The sequence below is a fragment of the Siniperca chuatsi genome, linkage group LG14, assembly GCF_020085105.1.
Source record: "Siniperca chuatsi isolate FFG_IHB_CAS linkage group LG14, ASM2008510v1, whole genome shotgun sequence".
NCBI lineage: Eukaryota > Metazoa > Chordata > Actinopteri > Centrarchiformes > Sinipercidae > Siniperca > Siniperca chuatsi.
In genome coordinates, this window is record NC_058055.1 from 22,250,872 (window position 1) to 22,269,065 (window position 18,194).

General features: G+C 39.0%; 1 protein-coding gene across 1 annotated transcript; it reads left to right on the forward strand.

Moving 5' to 3' along the window:
* The first annotated feature begins 1,899 nt into the window (after window positions 1–1,899).
* On the forward strand, window positions 1,900–17,182 carry bckdk (branched chain ketoacid dehydrogenase kinase). The gene is made up of 11 exons (XM_044221750.1): window positions 1,900–2,366; window positions 5,328–5,396; window positions 5,519–5,629; window positions 7,014–7,061; window positions 8,434–8,553; window positions 8,914–9,012; window positions 9,325–9,398; window positions 10,861–10,989; window positions 11,867–11,956; window positions 12,244–12,399; window positions 13,253–17,182. Exons 1-11 carry the CDS (start codon window positions 2,121–2,123, stop codon window positions 13,395–13,397), a joined length of 1,287 nt encoding a protein of 428 aa, XP_044077685.1. The 5' UTR covers window positions 1,900–2,120; the 3' UTR covers window positions 13,398–17,182.
* Window positions 17,183–18,194: the final 1,012 nt, after the last annotated feature.

The window sequence follows — 18,194 nt, forward strand, 5'->3', positions numbered from 1 at the left end:
TTATATATTGTGGAACTGGCTGGAAAACACGACAGTCAATTCTATTTTTTATAGTGTACCGTGCTAAATTTTTATCTGAATTTTTATCAAATTTAGTTTACTGGATACAATCAATCTGTCTTTATTAACAGGCTATGTCCCACAGTCTTTTAAAATAGCTGTAATTAAACCTCTTCTTAAAAAGCCCACTCTTGATCTAGGGGATTTAGCCAACATGAAACAAACTTCAAGGACTGCCTTCTTTCACCTAACATTACAAAAATCTGGCCCATCCTGTCTCAAAATGACGCTGAAAAACTAGTCCATGCAATGCAATTCCTTATTGATGCCCGAATATGTCCCTTAAGACTCTCCAGTTGATCCAGAATGCTGCGGCACGTGTACTGACAAGAACTAGGAAAAGAGATCATATTTCTCCAATATTAGCTTCTCTGCACTGGCTCCCTGTAAAATCCAGAATAGAAATTAAAATCCTTCTCCTCACCTACAAAGCTCCTAATGGTCTGGCACCATCATATCTTAAAGATCTCATAATACCTTATTACCTCACTAGGACCCTACGCTCCCAGGATGCAGGGTTACTTGTGGTTCCTAGAGTCTCCAAAAGTAGAACGGGATCCAGAGCCTTCAGTTATCAAGCTCCTCTCCTGTGGAATCAGGTCCCAGTTTGGGTTCAGGAGGCAGACACCATCTCCACATTTAAGAGTAGGCTTAAGACTTTCCTCTTTGATAAAGCTTATAGTTAGGGCTGGCTCAGGTGAGTCCTGAACCATCCTTTAGTTATGCTATAGACTAGACTGCCGGGAGACTTCCCATGATGCACCTCTTTCCTCTCACTCTCCATCTGTATGCGTTTTTTATCCCATTACTGCATGTTACTAACTCGACATCTTCTCTCTCCCGTAGTTTTGTGCTTTCTCGTCTCTCTCCTCTCTCCTTCTGTCGCTTTCAGCAGGTATTTCTGCCTCCGGAGCTGCAGAGTCTGGATCTGTGGTTGTGGGCCACCTGCTGCCCCTGTGTTCCTGCTGGACAACTGCTACTACAGTTAGTCATTAGTTTTTATTACTATTATTATCATTATTATTCCTATCACTATCATTCATATTATTATTGCTTTATTAATATTACCACTACCATTACTATATATATATATATATATTATTCTAGGTGGAATTAGCATTGTCCCTCCCCCTCCCCCCCCTTCTCTCTCTCATAACGTCTGTTATGAATTGGCGCTATATAAATAAAATAAAATTGAATTGAATAAATAGAGGGACCAGGCCTGAAGGAAAACATACAGAATTTTTAAACATACACGTGTAACGTTACCTGCAAACAAACTGCTTCTTGAGCCACAAGTCGGCTAAAATACTCGGCATTGTTGTTTACCAGCCAGTCCTTGGAGTGATGTGGCGGAACGAGTCGGCTCTATGAGCCGGCTCCGGTCTGAGAGCGGAGGCGACCGCCCACCCCCCCTTTGTTTCATATTATATTATACAAATAAAACTGAAATATATACAGTATGTGTCTATATAGAGTTGCGCAATTATTTATTAGCCATATCCTGCTATTAGTAGGGTGTTATTTTTGTTATACAACTAGGATAACTTGACATTTCTTACTTTTTAACCATAAATATGAGCGAATATTTAAATGTATGGCAGATGAAGAATTTTGCATGTTTATTTCTTACAGCAAATAAGTAATTATTATGTAATATGTAACTGAGGCAGTGGCCAGCAGAAGTGGTACTTAATGAAGAGCTGTTTGGGAGCCGAAAGAACCGACTCCCGGAAAGGAACTCAGCCATAAGATCCGGCTCCCGTCAAAGAGCCGTAATTCCCTCACTAGTACCTTGCAGTACGGTAATATGGGGGGTTGTTGGTGCGGTTTCGCTCCGCCTCTGATTGACTGATTGGTTTAGCTGTCATGTCGTCGCCCCGGCACTCTCCCACTGGCCAATGCGTACAAAGCCCTTTCTGTACCCTCTCCCTACTGTTTTCAGATAGATGCCTTTGTGCACCATTGCGACGCGAAGCTAATGGCCTCGTAGCAACCTTCTATTTTAGTGCTTGTACGGGAACAGGACAGCCCTGTTCACACACACAGCTCGTCTCCAAATGCGTCCTGGACTGGCGGGTAGAGCGGTGGAGATGCTGAGCGGCGCTACGTGCAGGGCCAGGCCGAGGATCGGCAGCCTCTTGCTGGCCCCCCTTATCAAAACAGTACCGCCGATGTCAAGCACGGGAAGCCACAGATTTCGATCCACGTCCTCGATGCAGGGGTTTTCAGAGATGGCAAGAGAGCGGTCGAAGACTGTCACGTCATTTTACAACCAGTCCGCAATTGACGTTTCCGCAGAAAAGGTAAGAATCTGACTCTTTGCCGGTGTTTTCCTCTGAAATAAAGTCCTACTGCTGTGACTACGAGGACGTAAGCTAACGGTAGCTGGGTGGCAATGCTAGCGGTTAGCAAGATTTGTGCTGCGTTCAAGGACACTGAAAAGGCAGTAAATACGACAGTCTCCCACTTGGATGACCGATCCAAGTTAGCGTTCAAAGCTAGCTAGGTAACAGTAGCAGGACGTAAGCTAACGGTAGCTGGATAGTAATGCTAGCTGTTAGCAATATTTGTGCTCTCCAATTTCTTTCTCCAATTTGGAGACAGCTGTCACCAACAAGGGAATACTTGTGGTTACTGGTTATGTATGAAATGATTTCTTTATTTAAAATAAACAAAATGGAAGATACAACGTACATCAAATTAATAACCCCATATAAAACACAAGTAGCTACTTGTTTTGTTTTTTCACGACATTACAGTGTTTAGGATGGTGACTATGCGTACTATTAGAATACATGTATTTTTGAGTTTCTTTAGCTGTATCCGCTATTTGACTGATTTCTCCCGAGCATCTGAATGCAGCGTCACGTTTTGCCTCGAGAACATTATGTTTAGAACAGAGTGACACCGTCGTGTTGCAGATCAGGCCCGCCCAATGATTTGTTGTCATGATGTTGACCGCACAAGAAAAGTTGGCAATACAAAGCTTTCATTTTAACTACAACAATTGAACAATAACAAGAGAGTTGATGGTGTTAAGTTTCAGCTATGGGAAGTTAACGTGGCTGCTTTTCCAGCCTCTAAAGTATTTTTGCCTATTGTAAATGGATTTAAGAAACATATGGCATAAATGTGTATTGATTCCTGGATTGAACAGACCTTTTAAGGTGTCTTATCAAACTCAAGCTGTGGTAACTTTAGCTATATTTGTCATATTCTTCTTCCACCTCTTTTATTAAATGTAAAGCAAACATGTAGAATTATTAACTGAAGGTCAAATCAATACAAATGTACCAGCACTTTGTATCGTGTTCAAGGAGATATGTTGGCAAACATGGATAGCTCTTTCCTCCCTCTGACTTTAGTTTTGGTCAAAAATCTTTCCCCTCTCTTTTTCCAAAGAGTTTTTATGGCTGGCAAGAAATTGGATGCCTCAATAGTTTGTCAGATGCTTACCAGCTGTCTGACATAATGGTAATCTTTTTTACTCAGAAAAACAAACGTCACTAGTATTTCTTCATAGTAAAATGAGGAAGGAATTTGCAACCTCAAATATTGAAATAAAACACCTCCCTACAGCAACATTGTCAACCGCAAATGAAAAATGTAGTTATATATTGTGGAACTGGCTGAAAGAAAGTGCTGGGTAGGAAACAAAGCCCAAAGGTGCCAGGAAAGCTTTTCCACTGTTCAACACAGATGGAGCTACTTTTTGTCTTGTGACTTATAGTCACACATAAACCTGGTGCAGTGGTCCGCACTGGGGGTCACAAGATGATTAATGGCATAAAAAGGAAAACAATAAGATTGCAGTGATCTTGCAGTGGATGTTCATGGAACTGGGAGAATGAATCCTAATGTTTTTAGTGACCTTCTGACCAAGCTGTTTGTCTGAGGTGTGCATGTATTAATATGAGATCTGATCACAATGTGTTTTGCATGCATTCACATGTTTCATTAACATGCGTTTTTCTTTATCCATAAGATATCCCGATACAGATGGCATGTTAATGCAAGGTGTAAATGGAGTCGTAGCAAGCATTGACAACAATACCAATGCTAGCTTAGTTTACCTAAATACAACCTGCCATTACAGGTGTTTTTTGGCTGTAGCTATATTTTCAAAGCTTTCTTCTCAAGCAGGTTTAAGATTTGTCAAAAGCTACATGTACATGTATCTACTCGTACGTGTAACAGTGCTCGTTGAATCAGTGCCCTGAAATCCAGTCGCCGCACAGTAATTTACCACTGTTTGGTTTCTCAACCATAATACGTGAGCATTAGTGTCTGCCCTTGGCTTAGTCTGGGTGACTCACTGCACACACAATTATATTTTTATATAGCACTTGACGGCTTTAAAATGTATATTTGGCCTTGTGGTTTAATTCAGTCATTTTTAGTAGAGCCTGACCATTGCTGGATTTTCGAGGCTGATACCGATATTAATAATTGAGTGTTAAAACATCTGATAATGATACATTGGCTGATAGTCGTTATTTGACATGAATGCACAACATAAACTTATTTTTTTAATAATAATCTCTTTGAATTAGTTTTTTAAAGAGTTTTGACCAAGATATGCACTGAATGGGACATTTTAGATGTGAAAACAACTCATGTAACTGTGATACTGTTTCTGAATGACCCCAAACATTTTTATTTACTGGCCGACATGTACGATGATACCAGTACATCGGTGAAAAGCTAATATTAGCTGATTTTAATTGGTTGGGCAGGGCATGGAAACTTAATACCTTTTTTTTTTTTTTTTTTTACCAAAATGATGTGCCTGTCACGTATCAAAAGTTGGCATCGAATGTCTGGTCAGATTTGTAATCTTGTTTACTTATTCTTTGATCACATAGTTTATTTAAATCACATTTTTTCAGAATTTGGGCTGTATTTTATTTAGGCAAATTCTAGGCAAATTCTTGTACACCTGCTGTTTTTAGACAACATGTAACATTTGAAAATGCTGGCTTCTTTAGTTAAATAAAAAAAGGGGGGTTTATAGAAAAACATTGATATTTCTAAAAGTAAAGTATCATCAGTTTCTGGTATCAAGACTGAAACTCAGGTAAATATAGAAAAATATTTATATATACTGTATGGAATTAACACAATACCCAGCACTAGTTATTTCTGAATGTGTGTTGCTCGGGAAATGTTCTTCTGTGGTGGTCTTTATGGGTGCCACTGTGCCACGTGACCTGCAGTTCTGACTGTGAATGTGTATGTGATTGTACGTGTTAATGTCTCCCCAGGCCTCAGTGAGACTGACCTTAGCTACCCTGCTGTATTCTGGGAAGTCTCCCGATGGACACCACATCTTGGTAAATATTTCAGCCACACTGAGAGAACTGCAAAGTGTATGTTTAATGAGATCGTTGATCTATGTCACTCTTCACTCATTTGCTTTTCACTATTATCTGTGTGTGTGTGTGTGTGATCTCAGAGTAGTGCCAATTACCTACACAAGGAGCTGCCTGTACGAATCGCCCATCGCATCAAGGGCTTCCGTAGTTTGCCCTTCATCATTGGTTGCAACCCCACCATTCTGCAAGTGGTAAGAACACAATCCTCAAGACACACACAGCACTGCTTCTGGCTACGGTGTGGAGCTTTACATGAAGCGAGGGTGCATCGGCCCTGCAAGCGATTCTATAATAAGAAAGTGACCACTGGGCCACTGCACAGGAGAATCATGGCTGGACTTTGAATGAAAGGAGGGAAATAATCTAAGGTGCTTTCACACAGCGAGTGGTTACCTCGCTGCCGCACCCATTGTTCCCAGTGGAAAGGGGCAGGTGTGGTTCAGGAGGTAGAGCAGTCCGTTCACTAATCACAGGGTTGGCGGTTTAATCCCCATCTCCTCCTGTCTACATGTAGACGTGTCCTTGGGCAAGACACTGAACCCCAAATTGCTCCCAATGGGCAGGTCCTCGCTCGCTGCCAGACCAGTGCATTTCGGCTTCATCAAGGTCATCAAGGGTCACAAGACGAAACGCTTTGATCCGACAATAAAGTCAGTGTTTTTCAAACACTTCCTACTTTTAACACTTTTCATAGGGACTGTTTCTAAAGGAGGAGGTCATTCTAATGAAAACTGTCCACAGTGAAGTCTGTGTAATGTGCAGAGCAATCAGGACACTTCCTGGAAAGACATATTGCTGTTGAGTTTTTCAAATGCCCTTTTGAACAAACAAAATTCCTTTAAAGCCCCTTGTACAGAGGTGGTGGCACAAGCGTCACACACAGATGTCTCAAAACTCTCATAACCCTAACCCACGAAACTATCTGCATGGCCAGCAAGCAGATTCACAAACAACTGGATCAACGCATCATGTTTTTTATTTTCAGTGCGAGTTTTTTGTTTGTCTCTAGGGCCTACATGTGGGAACAATGTTCTCTTTTTTTTTTTTCTTTTTTTTTTTTGCTGCAGTCCCTTCGTAACCGATTCACCGCCTCTGCATGTATCATTGCTGATGAACTTTCACCTAGATTCCTTCCTTTTTGCTATCACGGAGCTCCACTGTGCCTATTACATAAAACGCAGCTCCTTTTGTATGCCACCAGTCATAATGTAGGTCAGAGGGGCTTTACTCACTCAGCTCCTCTCTGAAAAAGAAAACAATGGTTGAAGCAGATTTTGAGTTTCAGCTGATACACATCCAGATTATGAATTAAAGTTTTATTATAGTCCAGTCATTTAAAGTTGAATTTAATTGAGGATGAAAGCTTATTTTGTGGGGAGAAGTTGTTCAACTTTGTTGGTAACAGAGAATTCCTCACGTAGAAGCATCCTGAAATGTAAGCCACATGTGGGTTTGTCAGTAGTGGTGTGAGGCCCAGAAAGGGGCCGGTGCTGGTTGTGTGATGCTTTATGGTTGGATGGACAATCAGAGAATCAGTCTAACTACATCCTCCCTGTCTCTTGTCCTTTCTTACAGCATGAACTGTATATCAGAGCCTACCACATGCTCAGTGACTTTCCCCTGGTGAGTGTCCTACACACACACTCACACACACACACACACACACACACACACACACACACGCGTTTATTTCACTATTCCCTTGGGGGACCGTCATTGACATTATGCCCCCAAACCATTCAGGTTAAACTCCCCACCGGAATATAAGAACATGAAAAACAAACGCACACAGGAAAAACACAAACACACACAGGGTCACAAGTTGAGTGGTTTATTTATGACCATAAACAGGAAGTGTAGACATTTGCTGTCCAGACTTTTGATTGGCCTGCATGTAGCAGCTCCTGGATTGGTTGTTCTGTTCAGCACAAACACAAATCATGAAATCTATCAAATAAAAAATTTACAGTTGTAAATAAAAAGAGAAAAAATGAAAGTTTGACAAGCTGAAACAATCTTGTAATTTTACTTTTTAAATTACTTAAATGATCAATCAATTCTCAAATTTGTCTTTAATTGGGAAATACAACTATTCACAGTAGCACTCTCTGAAGAAGATCATTTTGCCATTTAAGTTCTTTTCGAAACTTAATAGATTTCTCACTGCAAAAGTGACATTTACTCCTCAGTTTGTCTGTGTCTGAATTCAGATAAGGTGCATATGGAAGAGTAAAAAAAATAAATATTTACCCAACCATATACAAGGGAGCAATAAAAGTGATATAAGAGGAGATGACTAGCTTTATATGTGTGCATATGTTTGGGTTAGTGTGGCTGTAAGGTGTTAATATAATTGATCAAAATGTAATTTATTGTGCTGCTCAGATGTCACTTGTGTTGTTGCCACAGGTTAAAACATTACTTAATATTCAGTGAACTCTGTTAGCTAAGAAAAGCTGACAACTTGTGCAACCTAGTTTTAGGATCCAGGATAGTTTCAGTTTCAGAAAACATGCACAGAGTGAATTTGGAATTTGTCCTCAGCCATGGCATTTTTATTAAACTCTTTTGCCTTTGTTGGATTCTTGGCAAATAAGATGTATCCATTTGGTCCTGTGTTAGTACATGTAAGACTGCAGGTAATAACAGACCTTCTGAGCATGTTTTCCGTTCTGCTCTGTAGAGGCACACAATTGTTCCCACATTTAGGCTTATCAGTCTGATCTGAAAAGTGGCCCTCAGGCTTTCTACTCTGGCTAAAAACAGACTTGTCAGACTTGTCAGATTCAGAAAAACATACCTCTTACAGTGCGTATAAAGGTTTGCACCCTCTTGGACTTTTATATTTTATATCACAGCAGCATGATGGGTGTCATTTAGCTTTTCTGACTCTGTGAGGAACAGAAAAAAAAGGGCTTGTGTGAAAACAAAAAATGGGGCTTTTTACACATCAAGGTTTAGAGCGTTGATATGAAGTGTGCCCCTCTATTTACAGATCAAGGATCAGGAAATGGAGGCTAATTTCTGTAAGCTGGTGCAGCAGCTGCTGGATGACCACAAAGATGTGGTCACCATGCTGGCGCAGGGCTTCAGGGAGTGTCGCAGACACATCCAGGTAAGAACTGCACCTCCAAAACTCTCAGAACATCAAATGTAACTACAGGATGGACCCTATGTTGGAAATGATTCCCTACTAATGATTTTGTAATAATAGCCTACGTGTAATCGAAGGTCCTTCAGTTGTTGGAAAGATCCTCTAAATTAAAGTCTTAAAAAGTATTAATAGTAACTTGAATCCCTATTTAGACATCTCATCCTTTTTTTTTTTTTTTTGAAACTTGCAAATCTGATCTTAAAATCAATGAGTAGTAAATATTTCCGTTTGTTTTATAGGAAATCTGTCTTTATTTGATGGGTTTGTGGTGCCACTGTTGGAGTTGTTTTGGCTGTGACAGGTTTTTTCCTACTATTGCAGGATGAGACAATCCTCCGCAGCTTCCTGGATACAACGCTGTGCTCTCGTCTGGGAATCCGAATGTTGGCCACGCACCATCTCGCCCTCCACGAAGACAATGTATGTCTGACTGTTTCTGTGATTCATTTTTTAAACCTTTGGCCTGTGTTGTTTGCCTGGAGCGGGATATGTGGTAGGATATTGGCTAAATTGGTCTAAATGCTATTTGAATGTGTAACAGCAACTGAATTCATTAATTAAATATCAGGATCTACAGTATACAGTAGGAGAAAGAAAGATCTTCCATGCAGTGAAGCAACAGTCATTAAAACTACTGATTGAGACAAATTAGTCACTCATTAACTTGTTTTATACATATAGTTTCTTTATTTGATTTGAGTAAACATTTAATTATTTCTGTTCTTGTTTCAGCCTGATTTTGTTGGGATGATATGCAGACGTCTCTCCCCCAAAAAAATCATAGAGAAGTGGGTGGACTTTGCCAGGTACGTGTTTAGTCACGCGGCTGTGTTTATTTATCACCTTTTAGATGACTTTCTACTTCTGTATGGGCGCTCTGTTGACAGAGGGAAGTCAGAGTTCAGCTGATAAACTCTCAGGAACATACGTGCTTCAGCACCAGGAGCTGTGAATGGGATTTGAAGCTAACATTCTTGTTTACCTTCTGTTATCTTATCAAATGACCTTTTTGGAGTCAGTGACTTTATCTGAATTCAAAATAAAGTTCACAAAGAAAGTTCATACAGTTTGTGGTCTGATAATTGGTTAACCACATTGGAAATAATCCATTTTTTACAATAATAATAATAATAATAAACTTTTATTTATAGAGCACTTATCAAAACAAAGTACAAAGTGCTTCACAGAGAGACAAATAAAATACCACCGTGAATGATAAAATACATAAAAACCAATAAACTAAAGAGACAGCTCAGGTAAAATCAGGATGTGCTTTCTGATAAAAAAGCGACTTAAACGAAGACACTGACTCAGACAACCTAATTTCTTCAGGCAAGTTGTTCCAGAGCCTCGGGGCCCTGATAGCAAAAGCTCTGTCCCCCTTAGTTTTCATCCTGGTTAAAAGCCTAGCAGCTGTGTTCTGAACAGTCTGTTCAGAGTTTTTTGATTAAGACAAGTGAACAGACTGTTACAATAATCAAGGCGTGAGGACATGTAAAAGCATGTACAACAGTTTCGCAATATTTCTGAGGTGATAAAAAACATGATTGGATAGAGGAAATGACCTAAAAGTAAAAAAAAAAAAAGGCAATTTGCATTTCAGTCTTGTCATGTACCATGTGCAACACAACAAAGCATGTATGCTTTTCTTGTGTTTAGTCTTTAAAACAGTATATTCTGTTATCAGTCGTGTTTGTAGAGAGAATTTGTTCTGTGTGATGCTGTTTGCTTAGGCTGTCCTGCTAGCATGGCCGACAATACGCACTGATCTCTACTGTGTATACAGTCATTTACACCATGGCTGGAAAGAAAGGCAAGAGATTGTTAGATGATTGGTACCTGTAAAATCTATTCAATCCAGAGAAAAGGGGATTCAGTAAATACTACCTGTGTGGAACTAATAATGTTCAATTTCAATGAGACTGTCTCATAGAAGAGATTGAACTGGGACACTAGTGACATGCTCTACCAAGATTCATGTGGTGACATAAACAAACAGAAGTCCTCTGAGGCTAGTCAAGGCTATCTTGCTAACCCGAATCTTTTGTTTATTTCAATAAAATTCAGCTTGGCTCGTTTTATTAGTTTTCCCGGTATACTGGGGTGGGAAGGCACGATTATTATTTTTTTGGCTTCTGAAGGGGTGCATGACAGAAAAACTTAATCAATGTTCTTATGTTATATAGCACAAGAGCTCCGAGCTGCTGTAGTAGATCTGATCCTATACATTGTGGTAAATGGTCCTTGTGTGTTCTTTATGTCCACCAGGCGTCTGTGTGAGCACCAGTACGGTAACTCGCCCAGAGTGAGGATCAACGGACACGTAGCAGCTCGCTTCCCCTTCATCCCTCTGCCTCTGGATTACATCCTGCCCGAGCTCCTCAAGAATGCCATGAGGTAACCTTACCACTCATACATACTGGACATCTAGATGTTTATTCATCTCCAGCTTGACTACTTTTCCTGTTGTTTTCAAGCCCTTGAAATCTAGAGATGGAAATCAAAGTCCAACACGATATCTCCAAATTCTTAAAGATGTTCTTTTCACAAGTTGGGATGTAACAATATGTTCAGTTGTCGGCACAATCCACGATACATGGCTCATGAGTGTTGGAATGAAAACAAACTGTCACTGTTAAAAATGTTTTATTTTCTACATCAGGCATTTTCTTTGCTTTGCTGTCAGTAGGTCATACCTTCCAAGCCTTCAAAAATCAACCCACAGTTTTGCCTCTTAAGTCCTCAATCAATTTTTTCCTATATATATATATATATATATATATATATATATATATATATATATATATATATATATATATATATATATATATATATATATATTAATTATAGAAGGAATTAATTAATTAATCATAATTAGTATCCTGCATGTAGAAACCTCTATACCTAACAATGATCTGGTGAAAGCTTTATTCTTATTTAAAAAAATCATCCTGCATCACCCTGTCTGGGTTGATATTGCAATAATGACCGACTCGCTGTAAATTATCCCTATTTACATTGTCTGCCAGCATTCTTGTGTATTTAGCACAAACCATACCAACTGTGAGCTTCTGTGATGGGCTACACTACACTGTATCACAGCACCCAAAACACATTTGATTGAATGTGTTTTAGGTCATCGTCAGAACACCTTTTTATGTTTACAATGTGCCGCAATTCAAATCTAAAAAATAATTTTACAATAACTTTTTTGAGATGAGAGCACAATTTGTATTGTTTACTCCCCATGACATCCATCTATTTGTCTCTTCAGGGCCACCATGGAAAGCCATCTGGACACCCCATACAATGTGCCCGATGTGGTTGTCACCATTGCCAATAACGACATTGATTTTGTCATCAGGTGAGTGGCTAAATGACTGTTGGTTTAAAAAAAAAAAAGAAAGAAAGAAGACTGCAACAATATTTAATGAAGTTCCGTAGGGATGTTTGGGTTGCTTTTACTCTGAGACCCTTCAAGTGTTGCTATCAAAGGATAAATTCCAGCTTTATGAGTCCATGTCAGAAACTTAGCTGGTGTATTAAATAAGCTGCAGTGTTTTCAAGAGGGGAGCAATTAAGCCACAGAAAAGGACATTACAGTAGTCAAGTATTGTGTTGCTCAAATCTAACTTTTTTTGTCCTTTTAAGGATTTCAGACCGTGGTGGTGGCATCCCTCACAATATTATAGACAAGGTGATGGACTACCACTTCAGCACGGCTGAGGAGAGCGCACAGGACCCCCGCATGAGCAACCTCTTTAACAATATTACCAACAGTGGAAACCAGTCGAGCCCTATGCATGGGTAAGAATCTGAAAGTACAGAATATCCTTGTTCAGTGTTTACAAATGTACTTACTTGCTTACTGATGTAGTTACACTTGAGAGTAGAAACAATTACATATGCATCTTGCAGAGACTGATACCTTTTCAACATCTGGCTAGAAAGTGTCTGAAACCTCTTCCCAAGGTGGTTTGTGTTAATGGGGTATCTGCATTTTGCAAAACTTTATTTCACAGTCCACATCACACCGCAAGACTAGCATTTTTGCATTTTTCCTGTTTTGAGATGATTTTCGAAAGGGTGTTTTTGGTGTTGGAAAATGCCATCTTACTGTTAAGGCCACAATGCAGTGATAAACACATTTTCGTATGTACAGTAGTGTTGAGGAATGGGTGTGGAGTTTTGGGTTTATTAAGGCATGATATCCATGCCACCTTATGATCCCTCCAGTAGACTTAGTAATGACTACCTGGGTCCCATGGCCACCCATATTTACCTGTAGGTGGCATTTCACAGCTCATCTACACTTGGGTTAATGTTTAACGTCAACTCAACTATTTATATAGCATCTTTCATACGAACGTGCAGCCCAAAGTGCTTCACTGAGCAAAAACAAATAATAAGATTTTTGCAAGATTAAAAATTACAACAATAAAACAATAAAATAGTATGAAAACCAATGATTAAGACTTAAGAACTAGGGCAACTAATGAATACGCACCTTAAGTAAAAGCCAGGCTAAAAAGAAAGGCTGACTCCCCCTGTGTTTTTGACTTTTCGACCAGGTGTGAATCAGTTAGCTCTGCAGCATGGATATAACTTGAATGCCTCACCGTCACCTTAAACCTGCTGTCTGTGTCTTTGTGTTCTGCAGGTTTGGCTTCGGCTTGCCCACTTCCAGGGCCTACGCTGAGTACCTGGGCGGCTCTCTGTCCATACAGTCTATGCAGGGCATCGGCACTGACGTCTACCTGCGTCTGCGCCACATTGACGGCAAAGGAGAGAGTTTCCGAGTGTAAAGCTCCCCATTGGTCATCTTTGTAGATCCCATCCTAGGAGTCAGGCCATGCAGGAGTACAGAGGGGTTCCCACCAGAAAGGATGGTATGGACTACAGGACTTTGGTCCACAAAGTAATAGCCTACACAGTATGTTGTCAGAAAGCTCCTAAATTCACCAACCCACTACTTGTACTTTTTTTTTTTTGTCTTAGACTGATTATAAGCTATGTTAGCTCTCGAGTTGATGATTTCAGTTGTTTTCCTTTGTGTTTTGTACACTGTGGCATGTCGTCTTGAAGTTTTAAGGTGTGTATGAACTTTTGAATGTGTTTAGGTTATCGGGACAAACTGTGCATGATAGTGGACGTGGATGTTTAATGTGGAAGGAAGGAAAGGAAAAAGAGCTTCAGTTTTAAAGAAGTTCACTTTGAAGTTTTTGCATAGCCTCAAAACAGGAACAGACGTTTTTGATGATAAAAGTTTTGAAAATGAAACTTCTGAGACACTCCAGCAACCCTGTCAAAATCTCCTCAAAGTGCCCAAAGCTGCTCACATGTTCCATGATGATCAATTCAGCTATAGTTTGAATAACCAGATCCTTGCAGTGCTTTATCAGCTATTGTATCAAAATTTAAGGTCTACAATGGAAAACGGCTTGTGTTGGTCGGAAAACTACACAAGGAATAACTTCAGTATCCTCATATTAAAGCTGATACGCTTTCCAGCATGTGCTGTAAACCTCAATCCTTAGCGATATTCTACTAAGCCTTCTCTGAGTTCAGCTCTGGCTGATAAATGCAGAAGAAACTGCCAAAACACCAAAAGCTCATTAACAGATTTCTGTCTTGTTCTGTTTTGAGAACACACGCCATGATGAACTTCTCTGTTCAGCAGTATTTTTGTGGAGCTTTCAGGCAGGGAAGCCAACCGAGATGTTCAGTTGCCTTACTGCGTGACGCTAGTCCTTCAACTGCATGCTGACTTTTACTTGTCTTGTTTTCTTTTTTGTTGCCTTTATCAGTTCGCACACATGCACACCATGTCAGTTTCATTAGTTTGATGTCAGATGTTTTTGCACAATGAATAGATCTCTCATTGTAACGCTCAGCATTTGCACCAATCATAGCAGTTTTTGACTTTATTATAACTTTCAGAGTAACAATATACCAGAGAAGTATTGTCTAATATTGTCTTCTTTTTCAGTTTTATCTGATTTAAGATACTTTTTTAGAAAGTGTGTCAGTTGCATATTAGGTTTTCTGTCTTTTATGAAATAAATATCTTACCCTGGGTACGACAGGGTTTCTGCACTGTTAACTATGGAGGTTGCTAGTCATTCTTTTCTCCAGATCTCAACTTGATTATGTCATTACCATGAGGCAACAAATGGCCGTATTATCTATCTTTTTGTTTTTAGTTTTATTAATTTTGCGATTTTGACCCTTTTTTTCCCCCTACAAATTTAGAAATGTTCAGTTCCCTAACAACTTGTCATTGGTAAAGGTCTCAGTATACTTCAAACAAACAAGGTCGTACAACATGTCGTCCGACCAATCTGAAAGGCAAAAGTGTTGACACCTGTTCTGAATGGCTCTAGAAAACCTCCCATCATCCCCTCCTCCTGGCTGCATCCCACTGACTCCCTAATCTCTCTTTCCAATAATTCTGTGTCTTTTGCGTGTCTTTGTAGTCTCAACGCAATTCATCGTACAAATGGGGATAACACTGCACTTGCAGACAGTCTCTCTTCGAAGGCATTCATGGTGTTACCCTCTTGTTGTTGATTTAAAAAAAAAAAAAAAAAAAAAAAAAAGGGATGGAAGTAGTTGTCTGAAGAATTAAAAAGAGAGCTTGAGGGAGACGTTCAAACCCTGTGTACTTTCACTCCTTCAAACATCTGGCCAAAGTGGGTGAGATTGTCAGGTTGTCTGTTTCAGAAAGTTGCAAAAATTGTTGGACACAGCCCCTAACAAATCCATCAAAAAGGGTGTTTCAGATGCTGTTAAGACGATCTGACAAGCACTTTGTTTTAAGCATATTGAGTCACTAGTGCAGCAACAAGGACACAAACACAGCCATTTTGTTCATGAAATGCAAGACGAAGTAGGGGTTGGGCAAAATTAGCCATTTTGTTTTTTAAGGACATGTTCTCTTGATATCAAACATTTTTTCTTGTGATGTCACCTGAAATGTCTCCTCATCTCGGGATAACAGGCGTCGGTAATTGATCCAAGTCTGTTTCAGAAAGTCATTCCTCTCTATCTGAAGACAAACAGATGAGTACCATGAAAACATCATTTATCTTGGAAAATAAATCAAGGATAAAACTGTTGCTCTCAAACAAAATGACAAAATAATCAAGTTATGATCTCAAAATAACCTATCAAATTATTAGCAAACCATGGCCACACTGAGTATCCAGTTCTATGAATCAAATAATACAGTACAGAAAAAAAACTGAAGCCAAGTCTTGAGGTTCAGAAATTTGCCCCAATCACCTCAAGCGCTCATATTTTGTTGAACATTGAGCACCAGTTGTCACGCAATAAATCATCCTGAATGCTACATTTACACTTTAGTTTTATCTGTTGGGAGAATTTGTTATTATATTAGCCTATATCTTTTTAGCAGAGAGGGCATTGGGAATCTTGAGCTGTAATTAACAAGATGGGAAATCTATGAACTTTGTAAACCATCAAAAGTTTGTATCCAAAGCAGTTTGGCATCTTCTCATTTTTGTCTCTGAGAGACTCAACCTGTTAATTATCGGTTGTATTATTTGGCCAGGAGCTGTACAGCATTTTATTCTAAAGCTGTATCTTAAAAGCTTTAGAATCACATACATTGTATAGTCTACCTAATGGGGAAATGGGACTGTCTTAGAAAACCTAGAAATAATATAAGATTCTGAAATGTTTTATATTTTACAAATTAAGTAACTGGTTCACAAAATGTCTCCCAAGCTTTTTTGTTTGTTTGTTTTGTTTACATACAAATGTTCGTTGAGTAAAAATTAGATTTTAGCTTGTGAGACATTGTGAAGTCATAAGTGAGCCAGTTATTTCAGTTGTAAGACATTTAAACATGATCTGATTTGATTTGTGTAAGGCTCATTTATTTTGACATTTAATGAAACAAAACAACAAATAACCCAGTATAATTCACAGCGCCAGAATGACGGAGAATGGCCTGCATTATCTGTACCTGTATCCTTGCTGAGGCAGTGTATATGAATGAATGTGTTTATTGTGGCTTTAAAGGTCTTGAAGATGTAGTATATATGTAGCTTATGCATGTAAAGCGGGGGGTTAACCCCACATAGCTGCCAGATGTTGGTAAACAATGGTTTGAGGCTTGTGTCCCTTTTGAGACACATTAGCAGGTAACCAGCATCATTCAGAGATTTTCTTCTATTCCAAAATGTTGCTGGTAAAATGTGGCTTATAATTTTTGGATTTGGCAGCCAGGCTGTGGCTTTTATGAAGCATGTCTGCCCTCTGCTGGCCTAAAAAGAAAAGTGCAGGCAGAAAACATTTAAGTGCATCATTTCAGTTTTTGGAGGGGAAGAGGATGTACCACAAATGAATTTCTACTTACCAGGTTTCTGATTTTGTAATTTTTGCAGATAGAAATGAGGATTTAAAAAAAAAAAAAAAAAAAAAAATTCAACCTCCAGTACAAAGCCAAGTCATGTTACTGACAAAATGTGCTTATGCCATGGAGTGTTTTGTCTCGTAGACTGAAATGAGTTTTTCCACGTTTTCTGTTGTGTTAATGTAAACATAAAATGTTACTTGGTTGGAACTTTGAGAGTGATCTTCAGTTTTTTTTTTTTTTTTTTTTGTGATCAATCTGTTTTAATTTTCATAGTTCTCATAAAATATGAAAGTATCATGAAAGTGTCACGACTGCAGTCTTTCTTTCTCTTCTCAGGAATTTACTGTTGTCACAAGAGTCTTGCAGCTATCTAAGGGAGAATCTGTAAACATTTGCAGACCTTTTCTATGAGATGAGCAGTGGACAGTTTTCTCAGCTGGCTGGGACTGGGACATGCTGCCCTTCAGGGAAAACAATTCCTGCATCACAATTAATCAAAACAGTTACAGTGATGATTCATCTCTGCTCACCACATAGAAATAAAAGCTTCACATAATGCTGATAGTCAATATCATGTTGATATGTCAATATAAGTTGGCAGATATGCAAATGCAGTTGCACAGCAGTAAACTGCAGCAATATCAAGCCCCAATGTTTTAATGGCAGCATTTGATACACAACATAGTTTTGTATGTTTTTAGCTAGAGTTTTATTTATTTATTTACATATATTTAAATTTCAATTAAGTTTACTGTTAAGAAAATAATCTTGTATTAATTGTTACTGTCATTTTTGGTAATAAAGGTTATTGTTCAAGAGTAAAATATCCTTACTTAGACATCTTTATCACAAAATGATTTTGGAAAAACAAGTCTACAGCCATGCTAGCAGCTCTGTGAGGCTGTATGAAGGCACCATGGGTGCAGTATAGGAATGTCTTTAGGATAGGTATATAGGACGTATTTAGGCTCTCTTAATACATACTTGCTTGGTACAGTGGTGTTTTGAGCCAAATGCTAATGTCAGCATGCTAACATGCTGATGTTTAGCAGAAATAATGTTTAACCATGTTCACCATCTTAGTTCGGCTTGTTAGCATGCTAACATTTGCTAATTTGAACGAAACACAATGGACAGCTGATGCTGATAGGAATGTCATTAACTAAACTATTGATCAAACTGAAATTTGACCTGATGACAGCCTAGATTAAATGTTAAA

Excerpts from the sequence above, each read along its gene's own strand:
- bckdk (XM_044221750.1), top strand. The coding sequence starts at position 2,121 with ATGCGTCCTGGACTGGCGGGTAGAGCGGTGGAGATGCTGAGCGGCGCT. Across the intron at positions 9,013-9,324 it reads TCGCCCTCCACGAAGACAAT|CCTGATTTTGTTGGGATGAT; the intron begins GTATGTCTGACT and ends TTCTTGTTTCAG. Across the intron at positions 10,990-11,866 it reads CTCCTCAAGAATGCCATGAG|GGCCACCATGGAAAGCCATC; the intron begins GTAACCTTACCA and ends TTGTCTCTTCAG.